We start from the raw sequence: 20,326 nt of genomic DNA, 5'->3' as shown, positions 1-20,326 counted from the left end.
GGCTGTTTCTTTCACGTATTCTATCTTAAGTATGTTTTAAAATGTTGTAGATCCCTGGTTATACTTCTACTTATAAGAGGCGTCAATGACAACATAGACTGAGAAACATCATGTAGTTGTAATGCTTGGACTTAAAATATGTTATTTTTAAAGTTTTGAACACGTTACACAGAGAACTAAAATTGTAGTAAACAATTTTTACCTTCCTTGGTGTTTGAAACGGAGAAGTTATTACAGAAGGATGGTAGAGAGAAATGGTACTGACGGATCTCTCTATATCTACTTAGTGGTTTCTCGAGTTTTTTTTTAAATTGTGGTCTGTTTCCTTCTTGAGCCCTATATAAGTGTTTCCTAAATGACAGGTTATTACTTTATTACTATACGAAATTATTGATCTTAAAATAAGTGTTAATAAAAAAATTTTTCCGTTCTGTAAAAAAATCTTCTAAACCAACAGTGGTAAACCAGAGGAAGGGAAACAAGTAAATGTTTCATAATTTCACGATTATTTGGTGTGAACAGATCATTTAATGTCTACCTTATACTCTTGTTAGCAAATCATTTAATGTTTACTTTCTACTCTCGATAGCAAATTATTTAATGTTTAACTTCTATTCTCGCTAGCAGATTGTTTAATGTCTACTTTCAACTCTCATTAGCAGATCGTTTAATGTCTAACTTACTCTCGTTAGCAGATTGTTTAATGTCTACTTTGTACTCTCGTTAGCAGATCGTTTAATGCCTAACTTTTACTCTCGTTAGCAAATCATTTAATGTCTATCTTCTACTCCCGTTAGCAAATCATTTAGTTATGTTATGAAATTGTAAGAAGCTTTAAGTTGGGTAGTTAGCTATATGTACATTAATTTCTAATGTTTTGAAATTAATATGCAACATTTAAGATTTTTAAAATTAATAATGAAGTTATCGATTTAATTATATATCTATTTCTCAGTACATTTACTTAATATTATATTTTTCGAGGCTAGAACACAGATATATTTCTATATGCTAATTTTTGTTTGTTATTAAAGACCAAAGCTACAAGATGTCGTATCTGTGCTGTACTCGTCATGAAATCACTGATTGGCTTGATAATAATAGAGTTTAAAAACGATGGCAAACGTGCCAGAGAAACGATTTAACCATCTTGGTATAAGTCAGGACTCTCCCAAATATGTTTCACAGTTTTGTACTTTAAATTACTGAATAAAGAAGAGAGAAATATAATTAAATTGCTATTTCTACTTAAGTCTATTTGTATTCTAGCTGTTTGAAATTTTATTCTGATCAACGTTGTTGTTACATTTTAATGAATTGTCTTTGTTCACAACAGGTTGTAGCGGTATTTTGTTTTAGTTCGTTACAACTTTTATTTTCCTTTTTTTTTAGGATTTTGCGACATCTGGATAGTAAAGATCGTATGATTCTAGAAAATGTGGTGATTAATGAATCAACTGTCATGAAACTAACAATCGCTTGGTCTGACTTGGTATCTTACACATTATTTAGGATCTGTTACAAACTTCCAGGCTTAGCATACCATATGTTACTCTGGATCAGTTACAAGCTTTTAGGTTTAATATACTATACATTATTTCTTCCAGGCCTACTATACCATATGTTATTTAAGAACGATTACAAACTTCGGTAACTCGTGTCTTGTTGTTCGAGAGGTTATGTTCAAATGTGAAAATAAAGGTACAAAATCAACAACTTTACCAGAGCAACCATATACGTAAGAATGAATATTGTTTTACGTGTATATTTAAAAGTAACACTTTCTGGGAAGTTTTAAAAGTGAGAGTCTTGTTGCCATAGTAATGTACATGATTGTTTGTTTGTTTTTGAATTTAGCGCAAAGCTACTCGAGGGCTATCTGCGCTATCCGTCCCTAATTTAGCAGTGTAAGACTAGAGGGAAGGCAGCTAGTCATCATCACCCACCGTCAATTCTTGGCTACTCTTTACCAACGAATAGTGGGATTGACCGTCACATTATAACGCCCACACGGCTGAAAGGGCGAGCATGTTTAATGCGACCAGCATTTGAACCCGCGACCCTCGGATTACGAGTCGAACGCATTAACACACTTGGCCATGCCAGGTCCATATACATGATACATCATAATAAGGGAAATGTAGTTATTACAAAACCTAAGCCTAATTCTTATTTTTTCCTATTTAGCTAAATATATAACATGACCCTAGTTATTATGTTATGTTTATTACTTAACTACGCATAGCTTAACCTTAATGTTTATATCTCTTATTTAGTTACGTATAAAATAACTCTACTTATTATTTTACGTGTTATATTCAGCTGTTTATAATCTAACACTAATTATCATATTCTTCTTACCTATAGCACGTAACGGCAGGGGATCAGGCTACATTAACCTTCCCTCCCCGAATCTGCAAAATGAGGTGAGTCCCAAAATAATTATAAGCTCGTATTGTTTGAAGAAGATATGTTAACCCTGATTAACAAGTTTCGTAAATCAGTGGATTTAAATACAATACTTACTGTAATATTTCGGTTGTTATCACAATTACCGTATTTTACGCCTTCTAAAGGCACTTTTTCTTTAAAAATACCTTGAAACATCCCTATGCGTCTTCCACAACCAAAGTAATAGCTTAAAGCAAGAGGTTAACTTAGGGTCAACTCAAAATGGCCTCTCATATAGATCATAATTTCATTACTTGTCAATTGCAAGTATTTTCAATGGCATAAAGCATTCAATTTAACTAGTATTGTCTATATATTGTGAGGAATATGATTTATTTGACGGTATTTACTCAGTAGGTTGAAAAACGTCAAGGTTACATCAAGGTGTTGGTTGCTGAGTCAAAATATGATTTTCTTACAATTGCCTTTCAATATTAGGGTGCGTATCCCACAATGTAGCATCTTACAAGTCGTAAAATACGGCATGTTTACAATATTAGGACAGTTATCACTATTATTTTTATAACATTAGAGCAGTTATCACTATTATTTTTATAACGTTAGAGTCGTTATCACTATTATTTTTATAACATTAGGGCGGTTTTCACTATTATTTTTATAACATTAGAGCGGTTATCACAATTATGTTTATAACATTAGAGTGGTTATCACTATTATGTTGAAAACATTAGGGCGGTTTTCACTATTATTTTTATAACATTAGGGCGGTTATCACTATTATTTTTATAACATTAGGGCGGTTTTCACTATTATTTTATAACATTAGGGCGGTTATCACTATTATTTTATAACATTAGGGCGGTTATCACTATTATTTTTATAACATTAGAGTGGTTATCACTATTATTTTATAACATTAGAGTGGTTATCACTTTATAAGATTATGGCGGTTTTCACTATTATTTTTTATAAAATTAGAGTGGTTATCACTATTATTTTTATAACATTAGAGTGGTTATCACTATTATTTGTATTACATTAGGGCGGTTATCACTATTATTTTTTAACATGAGAGTGGTTATCGCTATTATATTTATAACATTAGGGCGGTTATCGCTATTATTTTATAAGGTTAGGGTGGTTATCACATTAGAATGGTTATTATTATTTTTTATAACATTAGAAGTGGTTATCACTATTATTTTTTTTATAACATATTTGTATTACATTAGAGTGGTTATCACTATTATTTTTTATAACATAACATAAGAGTGGTTATCTATTATTTTATAACTATTATTTTTTATAACATTAGGGCGGTTATCACTCGGACAGTTTTAAGGTTATCTAGATAGTGAGTTTCTGTTTAGGACTATAATTATTAGAAAAAGGATATCTTAATGAGTTTTATGTAGGGCTACAGTTGTCAATACCAGGATGTATTGTTGGTAATGGTTATCGTTTTTTCAAGCTAGATTGTCAAGGTATAGTTTGGTACATAACAGTGAAGACGTACGAACAGGAAAAGTTGTTTGTTATTTTTATAGATACTGCACCCACGATTTTAGTTAGTACTTCCTTTGGTTTTAATTGTCCTCTGTATCCATGGGATGATGTTTTCGATTTGTTGTTGGACTGTTCAAATATATTTGAACATATGACCACTGTTTCTCTCTTTACAAGTATGAAGTATAGTTAGCATTTTCATCCATTTTTCATATTATCATATTGTATGAAAGACACAATAAGAAATACTGTTCCTCCATTTTAATTTAAGATTTTTAACGTAAAACGTTTGTATTAAACAGAGTTGGGTCTTAGCGAAAATTTCAAAAATGTCTCACTATCCTGAAATGATTGCAAACGTATGTAACTGTTGAGATATTAAGTGCTGTATATTAAATTAGTGATACGGAGATTAAAATGTTTAATTAGTGATGTGGGGATTAAGAATTTGATATCATTAAGAACTCGCCTTCGTCACTTTGGAAATTCAACATCGAAATTTTGCATACGTTATCCCTGGTGGCTCAAAAATAAGTATAAGTGTGTATGACGCAATAGCCTGGATTTCTAACCCTCGGATGTTCCCATGTGGAAAAGCGGTAATTTTACGAAATTACAATCCTAAAATCTAGAGTTTGATTTATAGAGGATGACCTAGCAGATTGCCCAATGTGGTTTTACTCTAAAAACAAAATTGTTGACATTTTTGTCTAAACCAAAGTGTTATTATTATTGTTATTGCTCTTACAGGTTTTATTCCTGTTTTCTTGTTGCTATAGTAACGTGTTCTTTATTCCTCTTTTGGGCATATAATTTTAACATTAGATTTGGAAGTGTAGTAAAAGAAAAATAACTGTTCGTTCCATATCAAATGCTCATAATTATTTATATAAACCAAACAAAGACAATAATAGAGTTCTGGAGTCATGAACGTTGGGTTTTTGTAGTGTTAGTAGATGGTATAGTTTTGTTATTAGAAAGTTTGAGGAAGACATCTTTGGCTTTATAGTGACGTAAACAACCTATTTCTTTACTTTATACACTGGTTTAGAAATCAATAAGTTAATAACAAGAGATAAACGTTGTTTATATAAATAGGTTCCTTATGAAGTTATATACTTTGTCATTAATGAGAATACATTTTCCGACCTGGTAAGATGAAATGTTGTCGTCACTCATACAGTAGGTGGAATGGTTCTTGGCAGTTGCTAGGATACGTAATCTTGAAGACCTTAGATCTAATTCCTGACGTCATGAAGTCGTACAATCTTTGTGTCACAGGATAATTCTACATAGACTACTAATGAAAAACTAAAACTCGGGAATCATCATTATAAGTGTTTACGTAAGTTTTTATCTTTGGGATTTTGTCTAAAGACGCTATCTACAGAAGAAAGCGGCAAATATGTATAGTCTTCTGGTTACAATAGTGTTTGTCTTCAGAAAGAAAATATAACAGAGCTGTTTAACTCTGGTGAAGACAATATAACAAAACAGTGTAACTCTGGTAAAGAGAATACAACACAGCTGTTTAACCCTGCTGAAGAGAATATAACACAGCTATTTAACCCTGCTGAAGAGAATATAACACAGCTATTTAACCCTGCTGAAGAGAATATAATACAGCTGTTTAATCATGGTGAAGAGAATACAACACAGCTGTTTTAATTCTGGTAAAGAGAATACAACACAGCTGTTTACTGTATTGTTAATAATGTCGCTTTAGTGGTTGAATTTAATAGCATCATAGTTCAAAATCACAAACGCTACAGATGTTTTGTTTTTCTTCACTTTCCTCTAAATTTGCTCATTTCGGGTATAAAAATCAGAGGAGGTTCAAATAGCTTTGAATATTAAATCATCTTTTATTCCTCATAGCTCAGTGCTCGTCTATTAAATTCTGGTGTTATATGAAAGACATTGTGGGCAGTGATCTGTGGGTGGCCTGAACTGCTAAGTTTACACACCTCTGGTTTTTAACTCATAAATAGAAATCAAGTTTTTAAAAAAAAGTACTGTTCACGTGATTTTTTGTCCCAGATTTTATAACTTTTGTTTAGTAATGTTTCGTAATCCATGAAAAAATACATCATACGGCTGACATTCCTTGTAGTAGATTTGTTCGAATCATCTCGACTGATATTAAAATTATGTTACTTCACATAAAACACTATGCGAGAGCTTAATTCTACAGTGGGGATAAAAATACCCGAACTCTTCTGAAGTTTGCAGGTACAATAGTATGAAACATATCGCTATATGTAGAATGTTTAATTAGGTTTCACGTTTTATTGGTGCTATGATATAAAATATCGTAAGTACACATTTAGGCTTTGTAAATATTTAGACATAATTTTCTCTAATTAAGTGCTTTGCTTTTAGTTCCGGATACACGTCACCCATCAAAATGTTTAATATTAAACCATTTTAAAGTGATTGTTGGTTAGTGTTTTTGTTATTTCAAAACTTGGTTGTAGCTGTTCTTGTTTTGGTCTGGTCGATACGTTAACTTCTCCACATTCCGCTAGAGGTCGAGGACTTTAACCTAGCCCTACGGCGACACTGTTGACGTCAACCCATGTGCCTTATCAGCATAACGTCGCAAGCTGCTTCACAGACGATATTTCGTAGACTCTGGTGGTGGTGGATTATTTACTTTCAGTTAACTTCGTGGTTAACTTGCGTCTGTGGGAAAGTTACCCGGTTTTATTAGAGTTGTGTTCCTGACTTGTGTAAAGTAACTAAACTATCTAAGATAACTGACAAGTTTGAAGATTTAGTACTAAAGATATGGTCACTTTCTGCATGAAATAGTGACAAATACTTTTATCTCCTTCCTTTGACTCGGTCGTTAAAACAGAGCAATCGTGAGCACACCACAGATGAAGAAAGTCTGAGTGTTATAGTGAGTGAAATATCTGGAACATTTAACGAAAACAATTACATGTAGTTCGCTCTGTACTTAATAATATCTAATAATGTACATAGCTTTTATTCGTTGAATCGTGCACATTAAAAGTACAAATAATCTAGAAATCCATCTACGTGTTCAGTGGACGAAATAAATTGCCCAAAATTAAAGAAGCGTTTCACTTAATACTGAGTGAATATACTGCCCTAAATAAGAGAACCGTTTCATGTGATTTTTTTTGAATGAACACACTGCCCTAAATTAAGACAAACGTTGTACCAGATATAGTCTGAGTCACCTAATTAGAATGAATCTCCATACATACAAAGTGAAGTTAACTGAAATCAAGGTAGGTCTTAAAACACTCCTATCGAAGGAGTTTAATTGTGAAGCTTTATAAAAGTCATGAAATCGGTTCTAGCTTTGTTATGTTGGAGCATACAACCAGGGTTAAGAATGTATTCTGAATAGTTGCTATCTAATTATTCTGGGTTTTTATAAATCTTCGGTTTCTACTGCATGAAATATGTTGTACAGTTTTAATCATTACTGATATAAAATTATACGAATTATATATAAGTAACAATATATGTAATTATATAGATATTTAATTCTACCAAGTGCAACAGATAATATAGCATGATATAACAATTGTGTAGCATGTTTCAACAGCAGTTTGATGCAGCTGAATGTCCCTGTATAAGAAGTGACGTCGCATATGTTAGGTTTTGGTGAGGCTGTCACACACAAACCTCGTTTCGTATTCCGACAGTAGCGGTTTATTAGGATAGATCGTGACTCGCTGTTATGTTTACTAATTTATAGAACTATGGAAACAATACTTCACTAGAGTAATGTGTTTCACCACGAAACATTAAGTTACTGTTTAAATAATAAAGGTTTTTTGTATAATAGTATTTTGCCCGATTTAATAACAGTGTATGATATAAAAGGATATTTCCACCAGATGGACAACAAACTACAGGGTGGTCCGTAAGTCCCTACCCATCCATATATGTTATGTATCCAGTGTATTTGTGTGCTGTCCCTCATTCTCGCTGCATAATATTATGCGACGCCATGTTCTATGAGACATTTTCCTCAAAATAGCAGGAGTTATTGTTTCAAATGCCGCGGTAACAGTTGCTTTCAACTCATCATTAGTATTATAACGTTGTTTAGACACGATGTCCTTTATGTATCCCGAAAGAGAGTTATCACATGTTGTCAAGTCCGGACTTCTTGCGGGCCATTTCATGGGTGCAGAGGATGCTACAGAACCACGACCTGTCCATTTGTCTCAAGAGTGTCATTAAGATAATCTCACACAGTGAGGGCATAATGAGCCGGAGCTCCATCTTGTTGAAACCAAACCTCCTCTCTGATTCCAAGTTCATAGAGTTTTGGTATAAACCATTGTTGTAACATGTTTAGATATGAGGTATGGTTTACTGGCCCGTTAAAGAGGTATGGTCCAATAACATGAGGTGCATTAAGTGCTGCTCACATCATGACATGCAGAGTGTTGTATTCAATTTCTTCATAATAATGAAGATTCTCTTTGCCCAGAAGTAAACATTTCGTGCTCAACTCAAACGGTAAATTGCACGCTTGCTGTAAACATCACCTTTTCTCGAGAAGGGATCGTATTGAAGATTCGCAGTAACTTATCACACGTTAGTTTCCTATTTTCTCTATCAGCATCACTTAATTCATTCACAAATGTGGGTCGCCATGCTTTAACTCCCATGTCCTTTTTCATAAAGGCCTGCATGATTGCTTACGGGATACCAAGTTCAGCTGATCTTTTCCTTGCCGACTTTAATGATGAGTTAATTACTGACTCTTCCACACCAGCACATGACTCTCTACGTTTAACTGGTCTTTCTGAATGAGGTACATCCTTAATATTGCCAGTTTTAAACAATTTGCTCTCCCAATTTGACATCGTTTATCGTGTTGGTGGATCCTTATTGAATCTTTCTTTAAATTTGACAATTATTGTATCCAGGGTGTCACCAGTATTCTTGTGCTCATGTACCCACGTACTTGTCACAATACGCTCTTCAAGCGTAAATGGGCTTACATCGGCCATATTTCTCTGAAAAAAAAGAAACAAATTTATAATACATGCGTAATTGAGTATAATATAATAACATATGGATGGGTAGGGACTTACGGGCCACCCAGTAGAATAAAAACGTGTCAGTTTGATCGGAAAATATTTCTATTTGTTTGTTCAATTCGTGCAAAGCTACTCTGCATTAGCTGTCCCTAATTAAGAATTGATAGATTACAATGGTGGCAGATAATCAACATCAACCATCGCTAACTCTTTGGCTACTGATTACCAACGAAAGGTTGGATTGACCATCACATTATAACTCTCCGAAAGCTGAAATGGGCATAGTACTTAGTGACGGGATTCGAACTTGCAATCTGTAGAAAGTGAGGAAATCACTACACCATGCCAGGGCTACTGGACAGATTTTATGGTTTTATTTTTGATATTCAGAATATAAACAGAACCTTATATGCATAGCGAATAAACAGTGAGGTTTAATATTCGGGTTTAGCCACCCCTGATTGTGATCAGCTGCATCAATTGCCTACACAAGTATCTTTAACTGACTCAAAGGTTTGACTTCAACTTTTTTATCTTACGTAAATAGTTTATCACTTTCTGAATAAGTTAATACTTAACAGAAATTTTCTAAAGGATTAGATGGCAGTTCTAATACTTGAAGTCTATATAACAGTTCTAATAACTGAATCCAATTTAACAATTCTGATAACTGAAAATCTCCTAACAGTTGTAATAACTGAAACCTTTTAACAGTTCTAATAACTGATGTTTTTAACAGTTGTAATAATTGAAAACTTTTAAAAGTTTAATAACTGTGAATCCTATTTAACAGTTCTAATAACTGAAGCCTATTCAATCGTCTAGCTATTAAATTAATTTTAGTCCATTATTATAGGTGGTTAATTATTTTGCTATGAATATTATCGAGGGCTCACGATCATATAAATAATGCATTATTTACAATTATCTGGGTCTTCAATAACGATATAGAAAATATTTTAGTTGGCTTTGAAACGATTTGTAAACTGTTGATCAGAACAATAAATTAAGTTTGTGTTTTTTTTACCCATTAGAGATAGAAAGCAAACATAAGTGTTATTGATTAAAAGTCAAGGTCATGGGGACACATGAGGTTATGTTTTTGTTTGTCGAGCAAAGCCACATTAGGTTATCTGCTATATCCACCGGGGGGTGGATTGAACCCCTGATTTTAGCGTAAAATGTATTGAATCATTATAAATTAATAACCAAGTGAGGTTAAAGAAAATAGTGTTATAGATGTCTCCATGAGATGGCGCCTTGAAAGTTTCTTGCACAGATATATGTAAAGTGTTCTAATAACGGATCTCTGAGTTAACCAGACCGGTATTTCTTTAGCTCTTTACCGTTGTGTTTTTGAAACCCGAAAGAACAAGACGAGATACGGTGATTTTTCTTTTTGGTAGATGAAATAATTTTTACCAAACTTAGTCGGAGGAGATGGTGCTATATTTGAAGAGTTTCTGTCGAAGCCACAAATAATCTGCAACTGTTAGGTTAACCAGCTGATTTTCTGTCAAGACTACACGTATCTCGGAGGACAGATTTACAAGTGTAAGGTACAATGTGTTATCAACGTAAAAGAGGTTAGAGTAGAATTTACACTCGTGGTAATCAGATAAATACCAAAGGACCGAAGAGAAGCCTGTTCTACCCATAGACCGGACGTGTTCACAGTGCCATTGGAAGATGTGTACAGATATGATTAAAGTGGTGAGAGAGAAAAACCCATTACAACCACTATGTTCATAGTAAAACCCATTACAACCACTATGTTCATAGTAAAACCCATTACAACCACTATGTTCATAGTAAAACCCATTACAACCACTATGTTCATAGTAAAACCCATTACAACCACTATGTTCATAGTAAAACCCATTACAACCACTATGCTCATAGTAAAACCCATTACAACCACTATGCTCATAGTAAAACCCATTACAACCACTATGCTCATAGTAAAACCCATTACAACCACTATGCTCATAGTAAAACCCATTACAACCACTATGTTCTTAGGAAAACCCATTACAATCACTATGTCCGTAGTTAAAAATCATTACAACCACTATGTCCGTAGTTAAAAATCATTACAACCACTATGTCCGTAGTTAAAACCATTACAACTACTATGCCCATGGTAAAAATCACCGGAAACAATTTATATTGGTCAGTCTATTTCAATCCGGATTTCTCTCTCTTTCGGATTTAAGTTCGTTTGTAGTTAAGCTACACAACGGGCTCTCCGTGACGTAATGGATGGCTCATTATAAGCCAACAGATTTGCATTTGGGCCACTGGAGGCGCTGCACGAACTTGACTTTGTTACTAAAAATTAGACATTTGGTTCTGTTGACTCACCTCTTGATCACTAATAAAAAGAAAGTTTGTAAATATTGTAACATTAATTATTCATTTTCTAATGTAATAGAAGAAACAGAATATGTTAATGTTTCGTATTGCAGTTATTTACTGCGGTTTTCGTCACTTGATGCTCCATACTGACTCAGCGGTCAGTATGAAGATGATAACTCTAATTATCGGGTTTCAATACCTGTGGTAAGCTCAACAGAGATACTTTATACTTAACTATAAGCAATCAAAGCTATATCAAACATTACACTAGTCTTGGCTCTGGCTACCAAATTTATATCGAATATTTAATTTGTAAAACCTTTTACACTGGTAAAAAAACACTAACACCAGTAAACCTTTGTACAAAACACCAATAAGCCTTTGTTACAAGACACCGTGTAACAACTGGTAAATTTTTGTTACAAGACACCGTGTAACAACTGGTAAATCTTTGTTACAAGACACCGTGTAACAACTGGTAAATTTTTGTTACAAGACACCGTCTAACAACTGGTAAATCTTTGTTACAAGACACCGTGTAACAACTGGTAAATCTTTGTTACAAGACACCGTCTAACAACTGGTAAATCTTTGTTACAAGACACCGTGTAACAACTGGTAAATCTTTGTTACAAGACACCGTGTAACAACTGGTAAATCTTTGTTACAAGACACCGTCTTCAAGAATTAAGGTAAAAGTATAGAAAAGATAAAAAAAATAGAAAGTTGAAATTGAAGACAGAAGTTCTCCAGGAGTTCATAAAACTGTTCTAAAAGGAATCAACCACTAATACGAGATGTAATTAATCAGAGACTGTAATAAATTTGCATCTAAGACACGTGCTGGGTTTCCAGGGGAAAGGGGCCAGGAGAAGCAGAATACCGGTGATTTTTTTACTTTTATGAAAGATACATTCATAAAAATAGAAATATAAATTTCTTTCACATATTATAAACATAGATAACTAGGCATCATTAAGTTTTTAAATTCCACAAATTATAGAAACCGATTAAATTTTAATAACGAAACGAGGAATAACCCGCTGTTCCATAAAGCGAAATTGAGATACAAAATACAGAGAAAGATGTTTTTATAGTTCAATTTGAGACGTTTATAATTACGTACTCTAACTAAAGATATATTATGTAAATACGTATACTCTGGAATATTTAATATCCTACTAGTATCAGATAACATTTGATATACTACTAGTATCAGATAACATTTGATACACTACCAGTATCAGATGTTTGATATCCTACTAGTATGAGAAAATATTTGATATCCTACTTTTATCATTAAATACTTGATATCCTACTAGTATCAGATAACATCTGATATCCTACTTGCATCAAATAATATTTGATATCTTACTGGAATCAGAAAATACTTGATATCCTACTAGTATCAGATAATATTTGATATCCTATTTGCATCAAGTAATATTTGATATCCTACTGGAATCAGAAAAACTTGATATCCTACTAGTATCAGATAATATTTGATATCCTACTTGTATCAAGTAATATTTGATATCCTACTGGAATCAGAAAATACTTGATATCCTACTAGTATCAGATAATATTTGATATCCTACTTGCATCAAGTAATATTTGATATCCTACTGGAATCAGAAAATACTTGATATCCTACTAGTATCAGATAATACTTGATATCCAACTAGAATCAGATAATACTTGATATTCAACTAGAATCAGATAATACTTGATATCCAACTAGAACCAGATAATACTTGATATCCAACAAGAATCAGATAATATTTCATTTCCTACTAGTATAAGAAAATATTTGAAAATTTACAAAATAAAGTTTATCATTGATAATGATCCTAGTTGGTTTATTCCAAAGTGGATAAATTATTTTAGGTTTACACTGTTATAAATAGTTTTTTTTAGACATTTTTGATGGAGTTGAATGTGCAATAATTTTCAGGCTACCAGGAAGTAAAAACTCGACCATAATCTAAGATTCCATACAAAAGCTTCTCAGTGGCACAGCGGCATATATGTGGACTCACACTGCTAGAAACCGGGTTTCGATACCCGTAGTGGGCAGAGCACCGATAGCCCATTGTCTAGCTTTGTGCTTAATTCCAAACAATCAATGAAACAATTAACCCGTACAAAATACCATAGTAGCCACAAGTGTTGCGCAATACAAGATATGGTTCCTCAGCTCTTTAAAACCATTTTCTGCATGGTTTTTGTCATGATTCGACGATAAAAATACTTGAGGAAGGCTCTACGAAGCTTACTTGTCACTGGAACGTAGCTAAGCGCAGTACCTACCTGAGCATTAACACTTCTAGTATTTTGTGCAACAAGGCGTTGTCTGGCTAGTCCTCTGAATGCTACAATTGCATGGTTGAATACTAATGATAAGTGAGTTATTTTGGCAGCAGACTGAGGCTCTTTGACGCTGACAGTTAACATATCAAGTCTTTTATTGGAGTACCTTTTAACAACTTCATAGGAAACTGCCACTCTATATATACCTCTTCTAATCTCACAAATCAAGTTTTATTTACTCGCAGAATGAATGTTAAGAAATTTTACGTGTTAAGTTTTGGAATGGGGCTTTTACTTGACGTAGTGATATTGGATTTTATTTAGGAATTCTCGAAAGTTATGTTTTAACCGCTGTTTTGTCAAAGCTATATACCGTAAAATAAATATGAAACCTAATCATATCAGTCGATTTACTGAATTGTACTGGTTTCATCAGTAACCTTTAACAAGGGCAAATCGAAAAAAATAAGGCAAGTTTTCATACAGTTTATGTTACATGTTTTTGATTACTGAAGCATTAGTCTTAAGTCTGTGTAGAAATACAATAATATTTAGCGTTGATATTACTAATTTAATCTTGTGAATTATTAAGACAGACAAACTGTTCAAATTAGTAAACGATAAATAATAGTATTAATTTATCACTTGATAATCTGTCACTTCTCTCTGAATTAAACTGGTTTCAGGTACTTATAGCCATCATTTACATACATTATTTTAAATATACTGCTTTACTGAATAATCCACAAGAATGGATTAGTTGAATATCTCTACACTTGTAGGACTACTGGTTGAGAAAAGGACACGTCTTGAATGCTGGACTGTCAATGATATCAAATATATTCACTAACACGCATAAAGGAAAGTGCTACTGAAAACTCGCGCATGCGCATCTTATTCTTTAACATGTCTCAAATTAGATCAGACTGCTGTTGAAGTTTAGGACTTTGTGTTTGAAAAATCATTTTCTAGCCAAGAATAGAGGCGGGTGATTCTACTGGAGACACGAGTTGACTCGGGGCTGGCGCACAGGGAAGAATGAATATAGGAAAGTGGGTACTGTTATACACATACGTAATAAACACGAAAATCGTGAAGTTCATATTAGAAACAGTTCGAAATGAGAAGCTAAATTCTAATCATCTGGGCCCAAAATTTGTAAAAAACAAAAAGAAACGGGGAAAGTATTTTTAAAAACTTCTATCATTACCAGCAATAAACTATAACAAACATTCATTAAGCCAGACAGTCAATAACTATTGTGGCGGAAGTTATTCCACGTTGTACTAAACTAAGTTAAGGTTTGATTTTACAGGAATTTTGTTGGGATTGTTTAAGCATCACAGGTGTTCTGAGATTGGCAGCTCTAGAAAGTGAGATAGCCAATTACAGGTCTTGAATAATTATATTTCTCCTCTACCCTACCTCCTAAGATGACATAGCAGCAAGCTTAAGGGCTTACGAACGTGTGGTGAATTGTTTGTTCTTGTTTTTGGAATTTCGCAGAAAGCTACTCGAGAGCTATCTGTGCTAGCCGTCCCTAATTTAGCAGTGTAAGACTAGAGGGAAGGCAGCTAGTCATCACCACCCACCGTGAACTCTTGGGCTACTCTTTTACCAACGAATAGTGGGATTGACCGTCACATTATAACGCCCTCATAGCTGGGAGGGCGAGCATGTTTGGCGCGACGCGGGCGCGAACCCGCGACCCTCGGATTACGAGTCGCACGCCTTGGCCATTCCAGGCCAAGTGTGGTGAACCACAGACGGACTCGTCTTTCTGGACTTTTTATTGAGGTTGTTTGACGAACATAAAAGAATTTACTTTAGTTTGAGGTGCAACAGGGTTTAAATGAAACGTACAGTAAAATAAAAGAAAGGTTTAGTACTAATGTTATATTCCTGAAAGCTATGTTTATTTCATTCTTTTGACGCTAGAGGTAGTTTCAACGTCACGTAGGAAATGATATAAAACTATCAGAATTTACCGCATGCGAACTTTGAATTCAAGTTGCTTTTTAACTGTGGTTACTCCTAAATATAGAAAATCTTGTGGTTCAACGGTAAGTTTAGAGACTTATAACTCTGAAGTTTGGGTTTCGATGTTTATAGTAGGAACAACACAACTGTAATTTCATTTTCTAGAGACAATAAAGTTATATTTTCAGCGTCTGAATAATACTTATTAGTGGTTCGAATTGAAATGTTAATTTTTTTTTTTTTTTAACAAGAAATAAAACCTGTTTAATAGTAAGACAAACCATGTCTTGACCTAATGATGTTGTGACCATTAAGATCTAGACATTGGAAAATTTTCGAGTTGCTGAGAAATATAAAAAAGTTTTCTATGTCAGAAACTTCTAACCGTAAAGTGTGATTACAGTGTCATTACAGTGAACTGTTGTTGTGTTTACATCAAACCTAATTTCAAGAATCAAAGTATTTCAGTTTTATAGGAAAGTTTTTTAATTTGTTTTATTAAAGAGCAACCTTTGTGTGTGGCTCGTCATGGCCAGGTGGTTAAGGCACTCGACTCGTAATTCGCGGGTTCGAATTTCCGTCACACCAAACACGCTTGTCCTTTCAACTGCGGGAGTGTTATAATGTGACAGTCAATTCCATTATTCGTTGGCAAAAGAGTAGCCAATAAGTTGGTGATGGGTGGTGATGACTAGCTGCCTTCCTTCTAGTCTTACATTGCTAAATTAGGGACGGCTAGCGCAGTAAACTGTCGTGTTTCTTTGCGCGAAATTCAGAACAAACGAAACCTCTTGGTCCATGACCTTCAAATAGTCCTTGCATTTCAAAGTAATATAAAATAATTATTTTACGTGTATTTCTAAAGTTTGTTTTTGGATTTCGCTCAAAGCAACACGAGAGATATCTGCGCTAGCTGTCCCTAATTTAGCAGTGTAAGACTAGAGGGAAGGCAGCTAGTCATCAACACCCACCACCAACTTCTTGACTACTCTTTTGCCAATGAATAATGGAATTGACTGTAACATTACAACACCCTTATGGCTGAAAAGGTGAGTATGTTTGGTGCGACGGGGATTTGAACCCTCGACCCTCGGATTACTAAAGCGGCCCACTGCTTTAATGATGGACGCATGTGTGAGACACGGACAAGGTTTTATAAGGAGTAACGAAACTGAAACTAAATATCACGTGCTGTCTAAAGAAACGTTGCTGCTATATCTACCACAGCAGCAGCTAAACATTATTTACTTTGAAGAATAAAAACGCACAGCATTTTGTAATCAGTATTTTAATTCTCGAAAACCCATGTCAAGGTCACATTCAGAATCCACATGACGTAATCAGTTAATGTAGGTGAAATCATGCAATTTTGTTATAATTAATAATGACGTAATCTCAAGATAATGAATTCGTCAACGAAAATCATGAAACACCCTCCAACAAGGATACAGCTTAACATTTGTGCTATTCACGCTACATTAAATACAGTGCATGCAAAACCACATATCGAAAATAATACCTGCAAAATATTATTTACAAAACTCAGTGATCACGATAAATCTGAGCATGCACAGATTCAAGCGGGCTTGCACTTGAAATCACGGAAGAGGCACTAATAAAGTAAAGCTATACCAGTTTTGCAATAATTTCATGGCTTGTATACAGTGTGTTAAAGTAATCAGTGTACGTATAATGGCTTGTGTACAATGTATTGAAGTAATCAGTATATAGTGTATTGAAGTAATCAGTGTACAGTGTATTAAAGTAAACACTGTATGTACTGACGACTTTTGTACAGTGTATTGAAGTAATCAGTGTACAGTGCATTGAAGGAAACAGTGTACGTATTGACGACTTGTGTACAGTGTATTGAAGGAAACAGTGTACGTACTGACGACTTGTGTACAGTGTATTGAAGGAAACAGTGTACGTATTGACGACTTGTGTACGGTGTATTGAATTAATCAGTGTACGTACTGACGACTTGTGTACAGTGTATTGGAGGAAACTGTATACGTATTGACGACTTGAGTACGGAGCATTTAAGGAAACAGTGTACGTACTGACGATTTGTGTCGGTGTATTGAAGGAAACAGTGTATGTTCTGACGACATGTGTACAATGTATTGAAGGAAACAGTGTACGTACTGACGACATGTGTACAATGTATTGAAGGAAACAGTGTACGTACTGACGACTTGTGTACAGTGTATTGAAGGAAACAGTGTACGTACTGACGACTTGTGTACAGTGTATTGAAGGAAACAGTGTACGTACTGACGACTTGTGTACAGTATATTGAAGGAAACAGTGTACGTATTGACGACTTGTATCGGTGTATTGAAGGAAACAGTGTACGTACTGACGACTTGTGTACGGTGTATTGAAGGAAACAGTATACGTACGGACGACTTGTGTACAGTGTATTGAAGGAAACAGTGTACGTACTGATGACTTGTGTACAGTGTATTGAAGGAAACAGTGTACGTACTGACGACTTGTGTACAGTGTATTGAAGGAAACAGTGTACGTATTGACGACTTGTGTACGGTGTATTGAATTAATCAGTGTACGTACTGACGACTTGTGTACAGTGTATTGGAGGAAACTGTATACGTATTGACGACTTGCGTACGGAGCATTTAAGGAAACAGTGTACGTACTGACGATTTGTGTCGGTGTATTGAAGGAAACAGTGTACGTACTGACGACTTGTGTACAGTGTATTGAAGGAAACAGTGTACATACTGACGACTTGTGTACAGTGTATTGGAGGAAACTGTATACGTATTGACGACTTGAGTACGGAGCATTTAAGGAAACAGTGTACGTACTGACGATTTGTGTCGGTGTATTGAAGGAAACAGTGTATGTTCTGACGACATGTGTACAATGTATTGAAGGAAACAGTGTACGTACTGACGACATGTGTACAATGTATTGAAGGAAACAGTGTACGTACTGACGACTTGTGTACAGTGTATTGAAGGAAACAGTGTACGTATTGACGACTTGTGTATGGTGCATTGAAGGAAACAGTGTACGTACTGACGACTTGTGTCAGTGTATTGAAGTAATCAGTTTACGTATTGGCGACTTGTGTACAATGTATTGAAGGAAACAGTGTACGTACTGACGACTTGTGTTCAGTATATTGAAGGAAACAGTGTACGTATTGACGACTTGTATCGGTGTATTGAAGGAAACTGTACGTACTGACGACTTGTGTACAATGTATTGAAGGAAACAGTGTACGTGTTGACGACTTGTGTCGGTGTATTGAAGGAAACAGTGTACGTACTGACGACTTGTGTCGGTGTATTGAAGAAAACAGTGTACGTATTGACGACATGTGAACGGTGTATTGAGAGAAACAGTGTACGTACTGACGACTTGTGTCGGTGTATTGAAGGAAACAGTGTACGTATTGACGACTTGTGTACGGTGTATTGAAGTAATCAGTGTACGTACTGACGACTTGTGTACAGTATATTGAAGGAAACAGTGTACGTATTGACGACTTGTATCGGTGTATTGAAGGAAACAGTGTACGTACTGACGACTTGTGTACGGTGTATTGAAGGAAACAGTGTACGTACGGACGACTTGTGTACGGTGTATTGAAGGAAACAGTGTACGTATTGACGACTTGTGTACGGTGCATTGAAGGAAACAGTGTACGTACTGACGATTTGTGTCGGTGTATTGAAGGAAACAGTGTATGTTCTGACGACTTGTGTACAGTGTATTGAAGGAAACAGTGTACGTGCTGATGACTTGTGTCGGTGTATTGAAGGAAACAGTGTACGTACTGACGACTTGTGTACAGTGTATTGAAGGAAACAGTGTACGTATTGACGACTTGTGTATGGTGCATTGAAGGAAACAGTGTACGTACTGACGACTTGTGTCAGTGTATTGAAGTAATCAGTGTACGTATTGGCGACTTGTGTACAATGTATTGAAGGAAACAGTGTACGTACTGACGACTTGTGTTCAGTATATTGAAGGAAACAGTGTACGTACTGACGGCTTGTGTACGGTGTATTGAAGGAAACTGTACGTACTGACGACTTGTGTACAATGTATTGAAGGAAACAGTGTACGTGCTGATGACTTGTGTCGGTGTATTGAAGGAAACAGTGTACGTATTGACGACTTGTGTATGGTGCATTGAAGGAAACAGTGTACGTACTGACGACTTGTGTCAGTGTATTGAAGTAATCAGTTTACGTATTGGCGACTTGTGTACAATGTATTGAAGGAAACAGTGTACGTACTGACGACTTGTGTTCAGTATATTGAAGGAAACAGTGTACGTATTGACGACTTGTATCGGTGTATTGAAGGAAACTGTACGTACTGACAACTTGTGTCGGTGTATTGAAGAAAACAGTGTACGTATTGACGACATGTGAACGGTGTATTGAGAGAAACAGTGTATGTACTGACGACTTGTTGACGGTGTATTGAAGGAAACAGGCTTAGCTGTTGATGTCTTTACATTAAACCGTACTAAGATATTGATTTATTTAACCACTTTTTCAGGCTTTGGTTTTCCTTACTGAAATCCGATTGGTTAATGGGTATTTGGTTTTCCTTACTGAGAGCCGATTGGTAATGGGCATTTCTTGTTAGAGGTTGATTGGGATTTGTTCTGTTTCCTGATCCACAGATCTCCGTAACTTTTTCTTTGAAAATCTTCTTATCCATTATCTGTATTT

The 20,326-nt window shown here is 34.9% G+C and overlaps 1 protein-coding gene across 3 annotated transcripts in view; it reads left to right on the top strand.

The window, feature by feature from the left end:
- The window catches only part of LOC143239685 (pleckstrin homology domain-containing family G member 7-like), a 406,704-nt gene that overhangs the window by 351,196 nt on the left and 35,182 nt on the right, over positions 1 to 20,326 (top strand). For all 3 annotated transcript variants that reach the window (XM_076481047.1, XM_076481048.1, XM_076481049.1), the window contains one exon: positions 2,368 to 2,426. In XM_076481047.1, coding sequence (XP_076337162.1) covers positions 2,368 to 2,426 — 59 coding nt within the window. The remainder of the gene's footprint in view (positions 1 to 2,367; positions 2,427 to 20,326) is intronic.

This window comes from Tachypleus tridentatus, chromosome 13 (assembly GCF_004210375.1).
Source record: "Tachypleus tridentatus isolate NWPU-2018 chromosome 13, ASM421037v1, whole genome shotgun sequence".
In the NCBI taxonomy this organism is placed as follows: Eukaryota; Metazoa; Arthropoda; class Merostomata; order Xiphosura; family Limulidae; genus Tachypleus; species Tachypleus tridentatus.
Note: the sequence above shows the minus strand (reverse complement) of the source record. Positions and strands in the feature narration are given on the sequence as shown.